The 20,627-nt window shown below is 42.8% G+C and overlaps 2 protein-coding genes across 2 annotated transcripts; both read left to right on the top strand.

The window, feature by feature from the left end:
• Nucleotides 1-256: 256 nt before the first annotated feature.
• slc7a3b (solute carrier family 7 member 3b) lies at nucleotides 257-4,375 on the top strand. The gene is made up of 9 exons (XM_030062715.1): nucleotides 257-377; nucleotides 1,215-1,627; nucleotides 1,909-2,070; nucleotides 2,274-2,445; nucleotides 2,944-3,062; nucleotides 3,147-3,369; nucleotides 3,641-3,780; nucleotides 3,910-4,012; nucleotides 4,159-4,375. Exons 2-9 carry the CDS (start codon nucleotides 1,261-1,263, stop codon nucleotides 4,373-4,375), a joined length of 1,503 nt encoding a protein of 500 aa, XP_029918575.1. The 5' UTR covers nucleotides 257-377; nucleotides 1,215-1,260.
• Nucleotides 4,376-6,199: 1,824 nt separating this feature from the next.
• ubl3b (ubiquitin-like 3b) lies at nucleotides 6,200-13,690 on the top strand. Its single transcript, XM_030062046.1, has 6 exons — nucleotides 6,200-6,367; nucleotides 7,026-7,128; nucleotides 10,126-10,234; nucleotides 10,720-10,806; nucleotides 11,658-11,735; nucleotides 11,927-13,690. Exons 2-6 carry the CDS (start codon nucleotides 7,102-7,104, stop codon nucleotides 11,977-11,979), a joined length of 354 nt encoding a protein of 117 aa, XP_029917906.1. The 5' UTR covers nucleotides 6,200-6,367; nucleotides 7,026-7,101; the 3' UTR covers nucleotides 11,980-13,690.
• The last annotated feature ends 6,937 nt before the right edge of the window (nucleotides 13,691-20,627 follow it).

Here is a 20,627-nt window from a genome sequence, read left to right as displayed (position 1 = left end):
TCCCAGTGACGTCTGACACATCAGCATCTGCCAGAACTCCTGCCCTTTTGTTGGTGTGTTTTCGATCCATGTGGCATTTGTTTCATGCATGTCTGACGTCGGTCACATTTCCAGTGGAGACATCACCTGCCTAATGTTGTTTAACACGTGGACCATTGGGGTAGGTCATTTATGATGTCACCTCTTTTTGTGTGTGCTTTCAGGGTTTTCAGGAGATAACTCAACCTTGACCCCTCGGTGTAAACTGTAACAGACCGTTTTGGAACCTGAGACCTTCAAGATCCAGAATGCCTTTTAAATTTGAATCAAAACACTGATCTGATCCAAGCAGTTTGCTCAGGATTAAGCTGAATACTTGTGGGGGGAAAAAATCAAAGGTAAGGTAAATACTAATTACTGTTATCAGTCTTATATCATGTTTTTTTGGAAGTGGGAAGAAAAGTGAATGATCTTTTAGAAAACACAAAATAAAATTTTTACAGTGCTAAATGTCTCTGTGGCTCTATATATGTGAGTGGATTGAGCACAAACCAAAAACCAGGTAGCTAATATGTTTGTGCTGTTGCGGTATAAACAGATGGAAACTTGAGCTTGTGCCGTGATGTTTCAGCATCCCCAGGCTGTTTGAGAATTACAGAGTCACGCTGTATAAAATGAGGGGCTTGGACAGATATAATGCAGCTGTGTATGGTCTGTTGTTACCCAGACCTCTAGTGACAGGAACCTGATGAATAGAGAACAGAGCGTGCATCAGATGGGGTAATTTAGAGAAGCTGAGGCGAGGTAACCATGGAGACAGCACTTCTTGAGCCCAAAGCCTAAAAATTGAGCAAGCCGTCTCATTCCTCTGCAAAGGTTGTTCTGAATTATTCTGTGAGGTTGTTGGATGATGGGTTTCTGAATGAGGTTAGCGTTTCTTATTTGTGACTGTGAATGCCTCAGCCTCTGTGTAGCTTATGTGATGCTTTGCATATTTGTCACATCTAAAAAAGACATGGCATATGGAATATTGGTTTAACCCAACTCTACCCTCTCCAGCATGTAGAAGGTATAAGGACATCAAAAAAAGGGGAATTTAATTTGATCACGAACAACTGTGTTCTCAGAAGATTCAATGGCTGCTCATTTTTAGTCTAATTTTCAAAACTTTTGCTATAATAGGATCTCACAGCCCAGACATAGCACTTCTACTGTATTTTCTCTCCATTTCCAAGGTGTAAAGTTTGCTTTTGAATCACTCCAGTGTCACTCACTCCAGTCATGGCCAAGAAGCTGGCTTCCTTTGGTAAAATGCTGCTGCGGCGGGTCCCAGTGGCCGACAGCCAGGTGGAGACCCAGTTCACCCGCTGCTTGACCACAATGGACCTGTTCGCTCTCGGAGTGGGCGCAACACTGGGAGCCGGGGTCTACGTGCTGTCTGGAGAGGTGGCCAGGGAGAAGGCCGGGCCTGCCATAGTGTTGTGTTATCTCATCGCAGCACTCTCCTCCATCCTGGCTGGCTTGTGCTTTGCTGAGTTTGGTGCCCGTGTTCCCAAGGCTGGATCAGCCTATGTGTACTGCTATGTGAGCGTAGGTGAGATCTGGGCCTTCATCATTGGCTGGAACCTCATCTTGTCTTATGTAATTGGTGAGTCAAAATAGCAGGCTTGTAATAAATTAGAAGCTGAGGTGTCACAGGCAGGCAAACACTAAGCACTGATTCTAACTCATGTTAACCTGAACACAGTACATGCATTTTATGTTGAAACCGTCTGTGATTTTGCTGCTTCAGTGAACTGAAAGCTTTATAAGTTGATTGAAAAAGTAAGGGGAAGCAAATGAGGAACCTTTCCCCTCAGCTCATTTTAAAGATATGGGAAAACTCCCTGACTAATTTTCTCCCTTCTTTTTCCCCCACTTGCTCCACAGGCACAGCCAGTGTTGCTCGAGCTTGGAGTTTCACATTTGATAACCTGGTTGGCCAGGCAGTCTCACAGTTCTTTAAAAGCTACATGCCGATCAAAGTTCCTGGGAATCTAATGTCTGAATACCCCGACCCATTTGCTGTACTGTTAATTGTGCTGCTCACAGGTATAACACCAAATGACTCACTCTCCAGCAACATTACTAGCAGCAGTATAGTCTTTACATTTTACGTATCTCACTTTAAGCTGCACTGACTAGATATTTGTTGATTTATGGTGTGGTATGGTGCACCTTGCATTGTTGCTATAAGTAAAGGTTATCAAAAATATGATTACTTTTAACAAAGTTGTACTCATACACCCAACCAGCCCTGCTGTCATTTGGTGTGAGTGAGTCGGCCCTGGTGGGGAAGATCTTCACAGGGGTCAACGTGTCGGTGCTGGGCTTCGTCTTCATCTCAGGCATGGTGAGGGGAGACTGGGCCAACTGGAGCCTCAGTGTGGACAGCTTTATCAACACCACCAATATTACAGACCCGGAGTGAGTCGGCACGGAGTGAAACATACACAACAAAACACATATGCCTGTTATTAGATTTCTAATAACATCACTGCTTCATATCCGTTTCATTCATCATTCAGGGGAAGTCATTCAGACTTTTTTTGTTTTCATGTTTTTTTTTTGTGTGTGTGTGGAAAACATATGTTGACATATTAAAGGTGTACAATGTAAAATTGCAGAAAAGAGTCTACCCATTAGATTCCACTGACAAAAAAACCTGGAATAAGCATGAAATTTGATGGTTGAGCCTATATGGTTCTCATCATCAGATGGATTATGAGGACCCTTTAGACTCAACTGAAGAAAAAAAAGTGGAGTTAGCATGAAATTTGAAGGTTGACTGTCCCTGGTTCTCTTTGTTGGTTGGACTCTTATTTGCTCTTATTTCCAATCAACCCTCATTTTTGTGTAGTGCACCTTTGATAATAATAATAATCTGTTAATATTTACTATACTGTTTATCATCTTTGTTTGCAGGGTTATCAAGAAGGAGTTTGGTTCTGGCGGGTTTGTACCATTTGGGCTCAGCGGAGTCCTGGCCGGGGCAGCAACATGCTTCTACGCCTTTGTTGGCTTTGAATGTATTGCATCTGCAGGTCAGTTATTAGCAACTTCTCGTTGCTCATTTTTATAGCTGTTTTATACATTCAAGCTGATACAGCAGCCTTTATCATCCACAGGTGAAGAAGCGCTGGACCCTATGCGTTCCATTCCCATCAGCATAGTGGCCTCGCTGCTCTGCTGTTTCATCGCCTACTTCGGGGTGTCCACCGCTCTCACCCTGATGATGCCCTACCACCTGCTGAATGTAAAAACCCCACTGCCCGAGGCCTTTGATTATGTGAACTGGGGCAACGCTCGCTACGCTGTGGCTGCGGGTTCCCTGTGTGCGCTCTCAACCAGGTGTGAGAGCCAGAGATTTGAGTGAACACGCCCTATTTAACCAAATGTTGCTCTCTGCCGGCAGTTCATGAGATAAGATTATCAGTTTGTTGCCCAGAAATGATGGCAGTGGTTCAGGGGCCTGTGCTTGGCTTCACAGTCACAGCCTGCTGATATAAATGTGGATTCCACTGGGACTGCCTCTCCTCTGCTTGTCTGTAATCCTTCCTGCACTGTAATTATATGATAACTACATTGCTTCTGTTTTTTTTTTTTTTTTTTCTGGCTCCAGTTTACTTGGCAGTATGTTCCCCTTGCCTCGTGTAATCCAGGCTATGGCAGAGGACGGCCTCATCTTCCGCTTCCTCTCACAAATGAATGAGAAAACAAAGACGCCTCTACGAGCCACAGTTATATCTGGCGCTGTGGCAGGTGAGATAAGGCCCTGTTTGATTAACTGTGAATAATTACCAGCCAAAATTTCTGATTTTGCCCAAAGCTTTGCCTTGACTAAGATTTGTTTGGAGAGGTTTCAATGCTAATATCCTAAATTCCCTGCAGCTGCAATGGCATTTCTGTTCGACCTGGATATTTTGGTGGATCTGATGTCAATAGGGACGCTCCTTGCATACACACTGGTGGCTGTTTGTGTGCTTGTTCTCAGGTTAGTCATGCAGTTATCCCTGATGTATCATAATCTTTTTTGTCATCAAATATCGGAGACTTAGGAGCCAGTGTTACTGTGAGTGTTTATAGTGTATTAGAGCAGCCTAAAATGCATACACTCTTGTGTGTATGTGTTGCTATCAGGTACCAGCCAGGCCATGTGGATGACAGTCTACCAATGGAAATAATGACAGAGGGAACCGGTGATTTTCACCTTGACCAGAAAGAAGAAGCGATGAGACACCCGCCAGGAGAGAAGTTCACCCCAGCGCTTCTGTTTCTGCCTCGCTCCGACTCTCCCACGATAACCTCGGGGAACATCGTCCACGGTGCCACAACTTTCATATGTGGGTTCCCCTAATACTTTTTTGTGGTCTAAGTGGATTTATGCTCCACTTTTGGTAACTTCAGAGTGTATGACATAATTACATCACTCATTACAAAGAAAGAGTTAATAATAAATCCATACATACAACCAAGAATTAATTACATGTAATGAGATTATACTATAATTATCCTGCAGCAAAAATCATTGGAGGCAGTGTTGTACCTAACAAAAAACAAGCAGAGCAAAACAAATATTAGACTACAGGCACCTTGAAAACATGACTAAGTATTTGTTGATTACTCGGTCCTATTTAAAAGAAATAAGACAAAGTCATACTTGAATCACAACTGAAGATGATGACAACTGTTCTCTTCAAATTATACACTGTATTTCATACATTTTGGAGCCAAAGTGAGCATGCAACCCCAAGTAAAGCTGGAGTAATGTAGTCACTCATGCTGCTCTTTACAATTGCAAACAGGTAATGACTTAAGGGCATGGGACATATTTTGCATAGAAGTATAATTTCCACAAGTTTCCTCTCCTGGTGCAGTGGTGCTGATCACGTTGCTCTGCCTGGTGCTGAGTGTGTGCTGGGACGGGCTGCTGATGGGCGACCTTTCAGTGGCTGCTGGTTGTGCAGCTGTGACCCTGCTCTCCTTCCTGTGTCTGCTCATCATCTGGCGTCAGCCTCAGAGCAGAGAGACGCTCTCATTTAAGGTCTGTCCGCCTCCTCAGATTTCACCAGCGTCACAGCAGTTTCTCTGGCCCACATCACAGCCGCTTTGAGAGCTCGTTTTGTTTGCTTCCCCAGGTTTTAATAGATGGCCTTCCATGTTTTTAGACACTGGGACATTTTATTTATATTGACTATACAGTTGAAGTCCTAGACAGGAGTAGAATACAGACATGTAAGATTACAAATGGATTTGTTTCGGTTCACTTCACACAAACCACATCCTTTGCTTGCTGACAGGTACCCCTCCTCCCCGGGTTGCCAGTGGTTAGCATCTTTGTCAATATCTGCCTCATGATGCAGCTGAGTCAAACAACCTGGATTCAGTTTGTAGCTTGGATGGCACTTGGTTAGTATGACTACAACATTTTTCCTGCTGTTAACATTGTCATGCTATTATGGATTTTTAAAAAAATCTGTTTTGTAGTCCAAATTAATATTTTCTTCTCTTGATCTCTACAAGGTTTCATCATCTACTTTGCATATGGAATCAGGAACAGTTCTGCAAACTCTGGAGGAGCTGATCCTTCGAGCTGAGAACCCCCTGCACCATTTTTAACTCCAGAGGAAGAAATGAGACCTTACAAGAAAGAAACAAAGAAGAAACTCCACTATATGACTATATATTGCAATGTTTCTGAATACATAAGGTTCTGCTGTTTTCATCTGCTAATAAACATTTTTGAAGCATCATTTTGTGACATTTTATTAACTTTTAATCTCTAGGATTCGGTGGCATCTGAAAGGACAGGTACTGTATCTGTAGAAACAAATGGGCTGAATAATATGCACATGATTAAAGTCTATTGTAATTATATTGATAAAAACAATTATTAGATTCAAGGAAAATTTTGGTTTATTTTATTAAATATGCCTTATAGTGACGCATATTAAGGCTGTTGTTGTTGTAATTGTTGTTTTTGGACAATGTGACTCCCCAGCGTCGAACTGTCCCACAAAAAAATCTTTGCAGAGGTATACAAACTTACATCGTTTAACTTTGGAAAATAATTTCAACTGTATTTCTATCAATCTCAAAATACTGCGCCTGCAGCACATCAGGTTGCTACGACGTGCTCTGGACTACAACTCCCAGAGTCCTTTGCGGTGGTTTTCTGTGTTTACAACCAGCTGACATCCGGCATCGTCCCGTCCATTAGCCAACGGTGCCCACAGTCAGATAACGATACCTACCTGCACTCGATATTCCTGAACGACACACAAAAAAATTCTCCATCGATTGGTCAACTCAACTGAATGCAAAATTTAACCGTTTTTACTAGATACCGGTAAGGCTGACAAGAACTGAAATCAAAATCGTCGCTGCACGTCTAGTTAGCCCACGGCTAGCTAACGATAGCTGGTTTGTCATTAGCATAGCTAGCGAACGTAGCTAATGTTACCGCAAGCTTTCTTCTCCTTCTCTCGACTCAGTTTCGACTTCTGCTCGGACTAAACTCGGCGATACTTAACATGTCCGGGCAGAATTACTTTTTATTTTCCCAGCATCGTTCATTTTACTGCAACTAGGCAGCTAGTTAGCCGTGTGGACACAAGAATTGCCAAAAGCCAGTAAGTCGTCCACTAGCTTAATTACCATTAGCATTAAATCTCGGCAGTTTGGCTAACGCGTAGCTCGCTGCTGCCGTAGCCCGACCAGCCTAATTAGTTGTTTTGATTAAAGGTTAGCCTGTGGAGCTCTGCATCGTCGTTCGCCGCTGATTTAAGATTGAGTCAACTATCTAGCTAGCCAGTTGTTGGTTAAATACATTGGGAAATCGTCAAGCAGCTGTCAAGGTTGCTAATCTGATAAGGTCGACAGTGTGATAACGTTTGCGATTTTCCGAGTAAGCGACAAGTTAGCCGGCTGGATAATCGCTGAGGTGAGGTGCTTACGGTGCCAGGCGGTGGCAAGCAGCCTCACACTGTCTGTGTTGTTTGTGCCAGGGCTCTGGCCCCGTCTCTACCAGCTGAAGCTCATCACTCCTGCCTGCCTGTCAGCCACAGCCTCCCTCTCTGAGCCATGACCACCCAGCGGGATCTGGATATGGTGAGTGGGACGGCCTGCCACCTTTTTGAGATTATTTTACAGAGCAATAAGCCTCTGTAAAATATTCTGTGTGTGCCTATGTGCATCTCATGTGTATTTAGTGCGGCTGTGTAGGTTAGCTCGTCACAGGCACTGTTCATGCCGCATCATGTAGCCTTCAGCTGATTGACATGTTTCATCAGCATGTAGACCCTGAGTCCTGAGGCCCCGTCATACTTCAGTCAAGATATGGTAGTATTGCAATTTTAAAAATTTTGCAATATGCTGAGTATTACTATATATTGCGATTTATTACCTTTTTTTCAAATGCAAATTATGCCCCCAAGGGAAAGCATCGTCAGCATCTTTTTTATGTAGTAATTTATAAGTTTTACACTGTTCATCTCACTTCAGTCATTTTTTTTAACAGCAAATTGATATTGTCAAGCAGACAGACTGAGCAGCTCTGTCATAAAAACCTGTCATCAATGTTGCATCGATTCTTGAAGATACCATATCCATACTTGGCAATACAACCGTGTTACACAAAATATCATAATACTATGCTACATTTTCCCCCCCACCTCTAATAGCAACAACATTACATAGAGGTTTTTCACATTATAATTAATTTGGTGTTTTGGGTATGGGTCATGGATTAGCAAACATACATAAACACTTTAGATAGAGCAGTGACTGCTGTTTCTGTTCACACCATCTGTCTAATCTCAGTTGAAACGTTGCCCTACTTTCCTTTCAAGGTTTAGACGCCAATTGATTGCACCCCATTGCTTACTAAGTCCCAGCTGCAGTCGTACCCCCCACACTACAGGAATGGACCACGTGTGAACAGCACAGATAGAGACATTGTCATTTCTGATACCCATCAGCTGCTACAAATATGTTTTCTTTTTTAAATTAGTATTATTTGTGAACATGAAGGTGGGTGAGATGTAAAAATGCACATCACAAGTGAATGATATGTTAATATAAACATTTTTGTCATTCAGGAGCACAACCTGTCCTACCTCCTAACATTTTTGCCAAACTGTACAAAACATTTAAGTCAAATTTTGATGGAGGGTGCCTAAAGACGGTACTTTTCCTCAGCAAGGCAAAGAAGAGCTTAATGGATTGTCACTGTTGGCAGCCAGACTGGGCCAGAGAGGTGAAGGTTTAAGGAAATTTGCCCAACACAAAGAATGGGCAAGCTTTGGGAAGCTCTGTGAACCCCTGTAGTGAAAACAAAAACCTGTAATTCATAACATAGAGTTTGAGGGATTTGGTATCTTTCTTTGTCTTAAAGAGCACAGAGGATATTTGTGATGCAGGATGTTACTATGAGGAGAGGGGCAGATTTGACTTTGTTTTGTTTTCGACTCGATGAAAGGGATTTGGACGGAGAGGAAAGCTTGTTAATGATGACATGGGTATGTAACCCCACATGGAGGTTATTCGGTCCACTGGGGGAGGGGAGGGCAGAAACCACTGAGGGGGGTTTGTGTATGTAAACAGATGAGAGAGTGGGGTTGTCCTACCCTGACATCACATCTCAGCGATAAACCTCTTTGTTCTCTCATCTCTGATTTGTGAACCCGAGAAAGTTCATGTGCGACCTTTCTAAACAGAGCAAAAGTCCGGGAGAACACCTCTCAGCTTTCACCTTTGACGTTCAAGCAGACATTTGCCCATCTGACAATGACAGGATGTTTTTTCCTCTATGTAAATTTTTGAACAGCAGTATGAGTGAGTAGAGATGATGGATTAATAAGCAGCAGTGATAACAGCATAATAAATTATAAGATTTAGGCCAAAATGGATCAATAATTCAGCTCAGAGTGATGTTTCAGTCCTGACCTTGGGCTCTTTCACCATTAGAAAGATTTTTCTTTTTTCTCAACTCTGGAGCCACTTTTTACTGATGATGTTCTGTCGTGAAACTGCATGATATAGCAGTCTAATGGCTAACACTTCATCTTAAATGAAATGTGGAAAATGGTCATGCTAAGGGTGATAAGCTGTGTTGCTGAACTGAGAAAACAAGATCCAGAGATGAAACACTCAGAGGTAGAGGTAGATTTCACAGAAAATAAAGCAAAGTGGACAAGTGCTTAATTTGATCAATTTAGTTTATGGCAAATGTTCATGATAAATGCATTTTGATGATACACAGTTATAACAAAACTGAAAATTGTCTTCACACCCACTTTCGCTACTTGATTTAATTTATTATCAGATTAATTAATATTAATGGCTGTTCAGTTGTGGTTGTTTTTTTCTGTGTTAGGACTTGGTTATAACTAAAAGCATGGTGTTGAGCCTTGGACACAAAACTTTAATGTAGTATTTTGAAAGAGTAAAATGAGTGAGCAGCGTCCCATGTGGATTTCTTGATGTTACTGCAAGAGTTTAGGCCTCTTGTGTTTAGATGAGCGATGCCTTTTTAATTTTTTGTTTTTATCTTAAACAGATTGGTTTGTATAGTTGCCTAGAGGGGAAAAAGGAAGGAAACCCCCTCTATTAAGAGACCCTCTCTCACACATATGCACAGTACCCCCCTAGGCTACGCATTGGCCATGTAAATTTAATAACATGGCCTAGGCCTGTCTGGGACACCTGGGGTTATCGCATTAGGCCAACAGTCCGGAGAAGAGCTCGCAGCCCCCTGGAACTAAAGGGCTAGTGTTCTCCCCCTCAGCCCCACCCTTATCTGTTGCTGTCTGTGGCTACAGGGGCTCACTTCAGTGTAAGCCCTCAGTGAATGAAGCAGCCCAGTCAAAGAGCTGAGATCTGCTGTGGATAAATCTAATTAGACTGGAATGCCCATCTCTTCACAGCCCTCTGAAGGTCACCTCATGTCTGCTGAGGTTAGAGGAAATAGAGGGAATCCATCCCGACTAATTAAGCAGAATTTTGATGGAACTTTATGGTGTTTTTATGTCTGCTCTTGTGGCGTTTCTGTGGACCCTGGGTGTGATTTGGAGTGTTGTTTTTTTTTTTCTTTTTTTGCTGTCTTAGGTGCACCTCCGCCTTATCTTGGTCAGTGGGAAAACACAAGACTTCACTTTCTCCCCGAACGACTCGGCCACAGACATTGCCAAGCATGTATTTGACAACTGGCCTGCGGGTAAGTTTAGAGAGGTTTAAGTTAGAGGGAAGAAATGGCAGTATTCGTTTTTCCCACTGTCGAGTTTTACTTTGCCTTTTTCAAGCATTTCCTCTTTAATGACTAAACTTTTGTTGTGCAGGGAGACTATTTAGAGCTTTATGGTCATAACCTGCTGTATATACACTGTTCGAACCACTGTTTGGGCTTGATTTCCCTTTTGTTGTCAGGTTTTGGGGGGAGGGTTGTGTACAAGGAAAAGGTTGTACACTTTTTAATATTAGAAATGAATATGGGCTACCAAAGCCAGGAATGCAGAGTTAAGGTCTGTCAGGTCTGTACTCAAAATGACTTTGTTAATTAATTAGGTATGACGCCGAAGAAAATTTTAAGCTATTACCAAAGCTAATTAAAATATTTGATCATAAGCTCTTTAAGATAGCACAGGGTGGATAACAACAACTTGAGGGTTTGGACTGGTGATACTAAGTGTTTTTGCTCTTCAGGATGGGAGGAGGAGCAGGTGAGCAGCCCGAGCATACTGCGCCTCATCTTCCAGGGCCGCTTTCTTCATGGCAACGTCACCCTGGGAGGTAGGACCACCTCTGACCCACAAACACCACCTCAATATACCTCAAAGTAGTACTCTAGCTACAGGGAATGTTAGGTCCATTTTTTTTCCATGTGCCCTCCCTATTTCCTGAAAATTCCTCTGGATTTCCTTACCTCCAGGCACCATTTGTATTTAACTGCAAACAGTATCAAAAACAAATGTCTGAGATGGCAAATTAAGTACACTAATGTAATCCAAGGAAGACGTGTGCAGCTATTTTTATAAGTTTATCCTTGCAAACCATTAAAGACAACACTACTGTGAGCTGTGAAGGAAAAGTTGTTCCTATCCCCTATCCATCTTGAACATTTTTTTAAAAAATCTAATCCTTGTATTCAGAAAGCCCCTACTGAATACAAGGAGGAATAGAATTATCTGTGATATTAAACAAACATGTGATCATTTGAAAATAAAGTAGGAAAATACTATCAGCTCAGCCAGTTTCACTCAAACTCTCCCGACAATATTTGCCCACACTTTTTTGTTCATCGGAAGTCACGTCAGGCCTGTTTTTCATCCACTTGAAGAGCTGCTTGCTTTAGGAAGTCTAGGTAAATGTATGATATATTTTAAAATCTAGCTACAGGTGACTGCAAAAAATACTGTAAGAGAAAGACAACTCTGAAAAATGCCCTTAACGTTTACCATTGCCATAATTATGCTTAAAACAACACTGTGATTGTCCAATGCATTTCACTGGAAATCAATATTTAAAGAAGTTAGTCATCAAATACTTAATACTTTAGCAGGATTATAGCATGCTGGGATGATACCATAAGATACAGTGTGAATAATAATGAATCATAATGTCTCTGTTTGCTGTGCTCAAAGCTCTGAAGCTGCCCCCGGGCCGAACAACTGTCATGCACTTGGTTGCCAGAGAGACCCTACCAGAGCCCAACTCTCATGGTGAGCGCCCTCCTCTTTGTCCTGTCTGATGTCACCCTGTCCTGTGTGTCTCATGTCAGGGCTTTATTGCTGCTGCCATTGTTTGAAATCTTGTCATCCCACTTGAGAGCACAGTGTGATATTTGCTTGCTTCTGGTTTCAGTGGGGTAATTGTTGTCTCACCTCAGGTCTCTGCTGCCTTGTCTTTGTAGGTCAAAGGAACAGAGAAAAAACCACAGAGAGCAATTGCTGTCTCCTCTTGTAAAGCAACAGAAACAACACCCGACCCTCTTTCCCCATCCTCCCAAACATATACAAACACACATACACACACACATGCACAAACACTCTTACACATACACACACATTCTCCCCTGCCCATCATCCTGTCAGCCATGGATTTGGAGTGATTACAGGAAGTCTGGTTGTGGCCGTCATCCACGAACGCTTGTCCAGTCGGAGGCTGTATTTTTTATTTTTCCTTTTTTTGTGCCAATACATTCAGATTAGTCCTCCCTTCAGCCTTTTACTGTGCTACCAGATTTTGCCTCCTTTTGTTTGAAGATCCTGACGATGAAATGATGCCTGTGCTCACATAATAGACCCGGTCGCCGATGGACGGGTGTTCAAGGCTCAATGTTACGCAGTCAGACTTTAAAACAAGACCCTGGAACTGTCCCCCTCTCCATGGACATACAAGTCCTGTTCAGGATGTTTGGGCTAACCCTCCGCAACTAGTCGTATGGATGTTTCCCTGGGTCTTACTGAATGGTGTTAATCCTCTCATTGCACTTAACCAGTTTGTTAATTTGAAAGTGTTTTGTTTTGCCTTCATTTTCCCTCCCTTGTACCATTTTTTAAAATATATATTATATATATAGAGGAAGGGACCATCTTCCGGCTTTTTAGAATATGTGCCATCCTCCTCATAGACTGTATCTGCCTCACACAAACTGAACTGTTTGGTCTGTCTCGGTGCCGGTGGCATCTGTGCCATCACCTAGACTCGTTTGTTCCCTGCGTTGGACCAACAGAGGGAGAAGGACTAAGGATTTTATTAGGACAGCTGCGTAAACACCTACTGAGTGGTGTGAGTGAGTGAGTGAGTGAGTGAGTGAGTGTGTGTGTGTGTGTGTGTTTGTGTGTGCGTGTGTGTGTGTTTGGCTTTGCTGTACACCAAGCAACGCCAAGCTGCAGGATGAGCATAGCCACAAGAAATGGTACAGACGCCTACTGAGGCTTGTGGAAATGGAGTGAGAGGACGTGGTGGATTCCGTGAAGCGTGCCATTAGGTGCCACTGTTTGCACCTCTGACCGGGACTAAATATGCTAGACTGTCCGTGCCCCACACCCCCCACCCCGGCCACTCCCTGGCGTAACGGTGGCATAACGGGAGCAAACATGTCGAGCCAGTTAAATGCAGACAAAAGAGGCGGTTGAAGATGGGAGAGGGGGCTGTGCTGTGGGTGCAACGCCCTCTACTGGACACTGAGACAAGAAGCAGGGGGAGACACTTCCTGTACGAATTGAGAGTTAAGAGGAAATTTTGGTGGTGTTTTCACCTCATTTTTGTTTGGATGCTGTCTTTATTTCTTGTTTGCCTTTTATCGTGGAATCCAGTAATATCATTAATATTGAAATTTAAATATATCGATTTTTATCTTGTGTATAGGTATTTGTTCAATTTTAGTGTGAGTGAGTGTGTGCTGGGTGAATGTGTAAGCACGTGGTATCTAAGGACAAGTGAGTGGCGGTGGGTGCACTGGGAGTATTGATTGATTGATTTGCTTGGCTGTGGTTTCTATGGAAACAGTTGGAAACATTTGATTCCTTCCATTGAGTGTCTTTTGGTTTGTGTTTGTCAATCATGTCACTGCTATGAAGTTTAGCTCAATATGAATAAATGTACAAACTAAAATGCAATGTGGTCTACCTAAAAGCTTGTATTATAAATTAATAAATCTTTAAATAAGGCAGATTATCTTCCTCTGTTTTCTGAGTGTGTCTTAAATGGTTATTATACAGTACTACACTGGTTAAATGACAGTTTATTTCTTTACCTCTAGGTGGCAGTGTCAATCTGTAAATCTCAAGTCTTGGGGATATCATGGCTTGTTTTTCAAATTAAACACAGTGGATGTAAATATGAAGAGATGCTGAACATGAACTTATTATTTTGGCAAAGTTGATAGGAATTCAAGGGGTTAAATAGTCCTGTGTGGAGTTGCCACCACGTTTTAACCAGCTGAGTTGTGTGAAGCTCATGGCAGGAGCTGAAAACCCAGTGAAAGCGACAAAAGAATAAACAACAGCACTTCTTGTCACTGCCGTCATTTTAAATGGTCAGTATGTTGTTATAACTGAGTCATAACCTTCAGCTGAGCTCATTCAGCAGCTCTGTTCCCATCTTGTGTCAGGAATCTGCTCTTGACGTGTGTCTGCAAGAAGTCCAGGTTTCCAGTTGACGCTGGCAGTGCACCTTAGGAAAACTGCAGTCAACCACACATCAGAGGTTATACTCTCAAACCTGCTGTTGTGTTGAAACCACTTGTCATTCTGTGCGTCCGCTCATATTTTCCACTCAGCCTTATCTGGCCTGTCCTTTTGCCATGAATAGGATCTGACGGTGCTGAGAGGAAAGAAATGGCTGAACAGGAGGGTCCAGCTGACCAGAGAGGTGATCGGCAGCGTTTAAATGAGCACCCGGGGAGACGGTCTGTGTGAAATCTGTGCTACTTCACTCCACCACAAACACCACGGCTGCAGGATGAGTTACTGTTTGTGGTCAACATGACTCAAAGTACTCATGCAGCCAGTCTCTTGGTTGTGCTGCAGTGAGCTGTGGTTTAGGGGTTACTAACATTAGACAACCATAAGCGTCTGAGCCGGTCTCGACTCGGCTGCATCCGGCCTTCCCAGCATCCTCTAGCCTTGGCTGTGGGCTCAGCTCTGTCTCATATAGAGAGGAATCATTTCTTTACTGAGGCAGTGAGCGGTTTTCAGGCCTGTCACTATATAGACAAAAGTATTGGGCCATCTACACATTACACCCACAGGAGCTTTTATGACCTCCCATTCTAAATCCATAGGCATTAATATGGAGTTGGTCCCTTTGCAGCTAGAACAGCTTCCTCTCTTCTGGGAAGGCTTTCTACAGGATTTTGGAGTGTGCCTGTGGGAATTTTTGCCTGTTCATTCAGAAGAGCATTTGTGAGGTCAGACACTGATGTTGGACAAGAGGGCCTGGCATCTCTGTTCTAGTTCATCCCAAAGGTGTTGGATGGGGTTGGGATCATGGCTCTGTGCGGGCCAGTCAAGTTCTTCCACCCCAAACTTACCCAACCATGCCTTTATGGAGCTTGCTTTGTGCAGTGGGGCACAGTCATGCTGGAACAGAAAAGGGCCTTCCTCAAACTGTTCCCACAAAGTTGGAAGCAGAGAATTGTCCAAAATGTCTTGGTGAGCTGAAGCACTAAGATTTCCCCTCACTGGAACTAAGGGGCCGAGGCTGACCCCAGAAAAACAAACCCACAGCATTATCCCTTTGGACTTGTTGGAACAGTTGCATCCTACATTACTATTACAGTACTATGCTCAAATTCAGTGAACTCTTTAGAACAACCCATTCTTTCACAAATTTTGGGGAAAGACAGACTGCATAGCTAGGTGTTTGATTTTCCACACCTGTGGCAATGGGACTGAATGAAACACCTGAATTCAATGATTCTAAAATTTATGACACGTTTTAAGAATCTGTCACAAAAATGTAGAATGAAAGTGTCTTTGACAAATAATAATGATTTGATGGGTACAAAAGCTGAAGCAACAAATAGTTTTAGATTGCTCAGTGTTTGGAGATGGAAATTTACTGGCTGGGGGCTGGCTAGTTGCTTGTCACTTTAAAATACCAAAACACAGAGATAGATGGTTTTTTCCTCTCTCTGTTGAAAATGGAGAGGAAGTACCCATGTGGTTTTGTCAAAATAATTAAAAAGCAGGAGGGCGAAATACGAGAGACTCTTATACCACAGCAAATTAGGCATTATTTTAATATTTTAGCCAAGAAGAGTCAAAAATGTTGTGCTCTGCATTTTTAGTACATGTTAGAAGAGGGAACAGAGTGAAATGGCCAACTCTCATTTTCTTTTCTTTCAGAGGATGTTTGTGTGTGTGTGTGTGTGTGTGTGTGTGTGGGTGGGTGGGTGGTTTAACTATTACCTTCTTCCAACAGCACCTCCACAGTTCTTCACTCTCTGTTTAATAGGTGTTAATAGGTTAAAGGTGTTATAGATAGATAGAGGCTGTAATATAAAAATTACTTGTAATAACTGAATGCCTAAACTGGTTGGGGTTGTGACATGTTCATATTTTTTATGTTTGTTATGGTATTTAGCCCACTAGATCCCTTTCCCCATTCCTGCTCCTGACTATTTTCTGAACTGTCAGTTCCTCTTATATTAAAACCAGCTGTGAACACACTCACACAGGCTCATACAGAGGCCTGGGACAGGCTACTGATACCATTGACTCTTGCCTTGTCATTTTGAATTACAGGGATTTTATATCAAAGTATCATCAAGAACAGAACAAAGGCATTGTGGGTGAGAGATCTGATTAAAAATGCTTGAAAAATGTCTCTTTTTTTTTCTTTTCTTTTTTTTTTTTTTTTTAAATGGAACCCCCTCCTCTCAAGAGTTAAACTGTTTCAGAACACATAGTTATGGCTCTGGATATTTTTTTGTTATCACTTGTGCACTCCTCCGAGTCTATTTATCTACAGCAGATTTCCACGAATGGCACAAATCGAAAGAGTTCAGTAGGCCAGTGTGAAAACATACACACTCATGCAGGGGTTGAATTAACACAGCAGGGTGTTAGCAAATGAGTGGCTTTCATGCTGACTCCAGAAGCTGCTGCTGTCTCTCCTCATCCCCAGCCATCCTTTCTCCCCCTAATTGGAAAAAACGACACTTGTTTATATGGCTCTTTGTTTCCAGCTGAAGGGATCATGCCAGGAGGGCCAAAGATGTGGACTTTTGACCAGGTGTGTGTGAACGTGTGAGGGCAGAGAGAGAGGGAGGGAGGAGGTGAGGTGCTGGAGTGTGAGTAATTATTGCTTTAGTGTTTCCATGACCAAGCAGCAACAGAAGCGTGTAGGACAGAGCGTGGAGCCAGTTAAGGCACTAATGTTTCACTACAACCCCTTTTTATTCTGCCGTTTATTTTACCAGATGGTCCCGCGCGCCCCATAACATGCCACTGTAAAACGGAGCGAGGCAATGGGTTTGACAACAATATAAGCTCTGTGCAGCTGAGAGGTGGGAAAAAAGCCCACAAGATGAGGATGAAGGGCCCAGTGGGCGCTCAGTGTTATTTTGCAGCAGAGAGAGGAATTTGGGGGCCCTCATTCTGTAAAGCTAAATTAATGTCAGTACTCACAAAGGTAAAATCAAATTTTATTGCATAGTAGAAGTAAGAAATTTACACACGTCAACACACAGCCTGTCTCAGGGTTCCCAGGCCCTCGGTAACAGTAACAGATAGTTTCCAACCAACCACATAGCTGCATTATGAAGTATTGTATCTCCATGTTCCCAGTTTAAATATAACATTATGAAGTCCTTTGCTGTAGCATCATCAGCTTTTCTTAGATTTTGCCTGCCTTCTTCTGCCCCTTGTGCTCAACATGTACAGTATGCTACACTGAGATAATCTGGGATTTATATTTCTTAAGAGAAATGATGCATATTATGTCGTCTCTTCGTGATTTCAAATTACATCAGTCTGTTTGTGAAAAGCCTGGGGGATTTTCACAAAAAAAACAACAGCATTTTGGGTTTGAATCTTTTACGCAATATAAAAGTGATGGAGCTTACTTATTTACAGATACAGATGCTTCAGGGGAAATTTAAAGGAAAATGAGAGTTTCAGGGGTTAATCTGCTCAGACAGAATCCTCCCTGTGGTTTTTACCTTATTGGACTTTGCAGATCTTATAGAGCTCACAGATGACGCATCGACAAAAGGCCAGCTGGTGTGTTTGTTACAGAAACATTTTTTTGCTTTAATTTGGCCGAGCAAACTGTGTCTTCATTGTTTGCTTAGGACAGGCGGTCACTTTAGGGGACTGGACTGTGCTCGATCCAGACTTTTTCTCTGGCTCCTCTCGAAATGAAAAGCATAAAATAAGCTATGAAGAAAAACACACTGCCGGGCTAAGCCAATTACACGTGGAATCGAGGCCAAAGCGTGGCGCATGCTATCCAGAATAGGACTAATTCAGCAATCGCCTGCTTTAGAGTCATTAGACACATCATCCTTGTGATTAAAGCAGCGTTTTGTTTGTGTACTTATGCTCAGATAACACTCTGCATGTACAACCTAATTTATGTTTGTTATCTTAGTTAGCAATCATTTTTTAGTCACAATCACGGTTCATTCCAGTTTCTCTTGGACTATTTCTGCAGGCCTGTTTACTTCTTGTTTTGATGTTGATTAATGTGTCTCTGCAGTCAGTTAATACTTTGGGGCATTTCTTATTTGCCGTAATGAAAATGGATTTATAACCGACTCCATTTGGTTCTTGTTCATGTGCATGTGATCACTGCCTTTCACCCCAGTGCACATTCATGGTCGAGGATTCAGATTTATCTATGGATGGCTCTGATTTCTACATCTTCACGGTCAAACACGGACTCCAATCCTTTTCCAAACATCATTAAACTGAATAATTTCCTGATCTCCGGATCTGGTCATTGAATATTTCATGCGTTCACGTTGTGTGGGATTATTGCTCAGTGACACCGGATGCTGACCTATTGCTATGTATGTCTGAAAAGAATGCAGTCAGGTTTCCTCTCTTCCGATTCCTTTTTTTTTAAATTCAGGCTAACATGTGAGACTTAATTCGTCCATTTTCCACACACTCACACACACATACACATACACATACACACCACCACCTCCACCAGTCCACAGTGGGCACCTGACATTATTTTCAAAGTGTTTTCGCAGTGTCAGAAACTCTCCCCTCTCCACTACGTCAGCCCTCAGATGTTTTCAGCAGTTTCTACGGCATCTGCAAATATTGGCGCTGTATTCAAATTTATAGGCGCTCTTTGCTGCGCTCGCTGTGTGTATGTTGTTCATTAAGACATCAAAATGGTTTACAGTTCATTGCTCTTTGCACTGCCTGTTGGAGGTGGAGCTGTAATTCCAGTTAGTGAGGGATCAGATGGAGGTCACTGCTGGCAGGTGGGGGTTGCAATGCACAAGTCGAATCTGCCTCTCCAGACTACATTACAGCTTTTATCCCCACTAATGGGATCTCTTGGTGGGGAATCCCAAGGGTGATGGGGATTAAGATACCTGGCCTCACTCCCACGCACCATTTACCATGTAGAGTACAGAAAATACATTGCACATGGTGAGGTTAGCGCGCCAGAGTTATTGGAAAATGTTGTACATCACTGAATCTAATGTAAAGGTAAGGAAAGTGGATGTCAGGTCATTTATATGTGTTCATACTCAGGTTGTCGGCGATCTGTCTTGCATTCACTCTCTCCACGCACAGTTGCAACAAGTTATTGCCTGCCCACGCCTTGACCCAGTTGAACATGACACCCTCGCAACCCAATGAGAGAGTATCGGATGATGGAGCGCTGGGAGGCCGGGCCGGAGAAACAAGACGGACTGTTACTTGGCCTGCATGACTGTGATCCTGAGTGGCATTGTTGGATATGCTTTGGAGTTTCCCGGTGTTACAGCCGGCGAAAAAAAAAAAGAGAGAAAAACCTAACTTGGAGGATGAATAAAGAGTTGAGTGAAAGAGGGTGGAATTAGTCCCACTTCTTTGTGTAGGCCTTACAAAGAGAGGAGTGAGACAGAGCTGGGCAGAAGGCGGGGCGGCGAGGAGGCAAACTGTGAAAATGGTACACTCAGTCTTTTTATTGGGATAAAACACACATGACAGTGTGGGATGTCAGAACAGGGCTTTTGAGCTAGTTTCAGCACTGATCTTCCTGTATTTTATAGTTTCATTGTGCTGCGCTAAAGTGAGAGAAAGTGTGTGTGAGTCAAGACTTAACGGTCCATGGCTCAGCATGAGCCCCATCTGCCTGTCACATGGCGACTTGAAAAGAAACAACACAGTCCAGAAACTAGGAGCCACATGAAAATCAGCCTCCTGCCCACCACAGCGCTCATGTTGGTTGTCCTGTGTCTTGTTTACTTCCAAGTTATTCATCATGATGTTTCATCTTCCTGTTGTCATGGAGGAAGTTATTTATTGTTACTTTAATCCCCTTTGTAATATTTACAGCTCTAGCAAGCAGATGTGATAAACCATACTCTGTCATGTGGCTGTACTGTAATGTTTTTCAGTGAAATTGTATCTGTTTGTATATTTTCTCTCAGTCTGTGTTGAAGCCGCGGTGCTCAGACCTGTTGTCATCTCAGTGTGTCTGCCTGCAGGCCTGCTGGGCAGCTCAGACTCTCAGACTCTCACCACCCTGGAGCAGCAACAGCAGCAGCTCTGGTGCTGAGAGCAGCAACAAAGAAAGGTCAGGTGGAGTCCATTGTTATAGGGCTGTCATGTCTCTGATTTATGGACAGCAGGTTCACACTGTTTGTGGCGCTGTGCTTCACTGTTTCCATTTTATTATTATTATATTTTTTTTTCAGACACAGGGAGAGACAGATAAGTTTTTGGTGGGAAAACAACTCTTTTTTTTTTTGCAGGCAAAGGGAAAGTTTTCTCATGCAGAATTTCCACTTGACTTTTGCTTCTACACTTGGTGCAAACACAGGGCAGCAGCAGTCTCGAGGTTGGAGAGGCCGCCTTGTGATCTCAAATTGCCAGTTTGTAGCCACAGACTGGCTGGGAAATGTGGGAAGTGAATTAGTAATACCCTCC

Source organism: Myripristis murdjan, chromosome 10 (assembly GCF_902150065.1).
Source record: "Myripristis murdjan chromosome 10, fMyrMur1.1, whole genome shotgun sequence".
NCBI lineage: Eukaryota > Metazoa > Chordata > Actinopteri > Holocentriformes > Holocentridae > Myripristis > Myripristis murdjan.
Note: the sequence above shows the minus strand (reverse complement) of the source record. Positions and strands in the feature narration are given on the sequence as shown.

Bases quoted from the DNA above. Each gene is read 5' to 3' on its own strand.
- slc7a3b (XM_030062715.1), top strand. From the start codon at position 1,261: ATGGCCAAGAAGCTGGCTTCCTTTGGTAAAATGCTGCTGCGGCGGGTC. The intron at 1,628-1,908 runs GTGAGTCAAAAT...CTTGCTCCACAG, and splicing joins CATCTTGTCTTATGTAATTG to GCACAGCCAGTGTTGCTCGA. The intron at 3,370-3,640 runs GTGTGAGAGCCA...TTCTGGCTCCAG, and splicing joins CTGTGTGCGCTCTCAACCAG to TTTACTTGGCAGTATGTTCC.
- ubl3b (XM_030062046.1), top strand. From the start codon at position 7,102: ATGACCACCCAGCGGGATCTGGATATG. The intron at 10,807-11,657 runs GTAGGACCACCT...CTGTGCTCAAAG, and splicing joins TGGCAACGTCACCCTGGGAG to CTCTGAAGCTGCCCCCGGGC. The intron at 11,736-11,926 runs GTGAGCGCCCTC...TTGTCTTTGTAG, and splicing joins ACCAGAGCCCAACTCTCATG to GTCAAAGGAACAGAGAAAAA.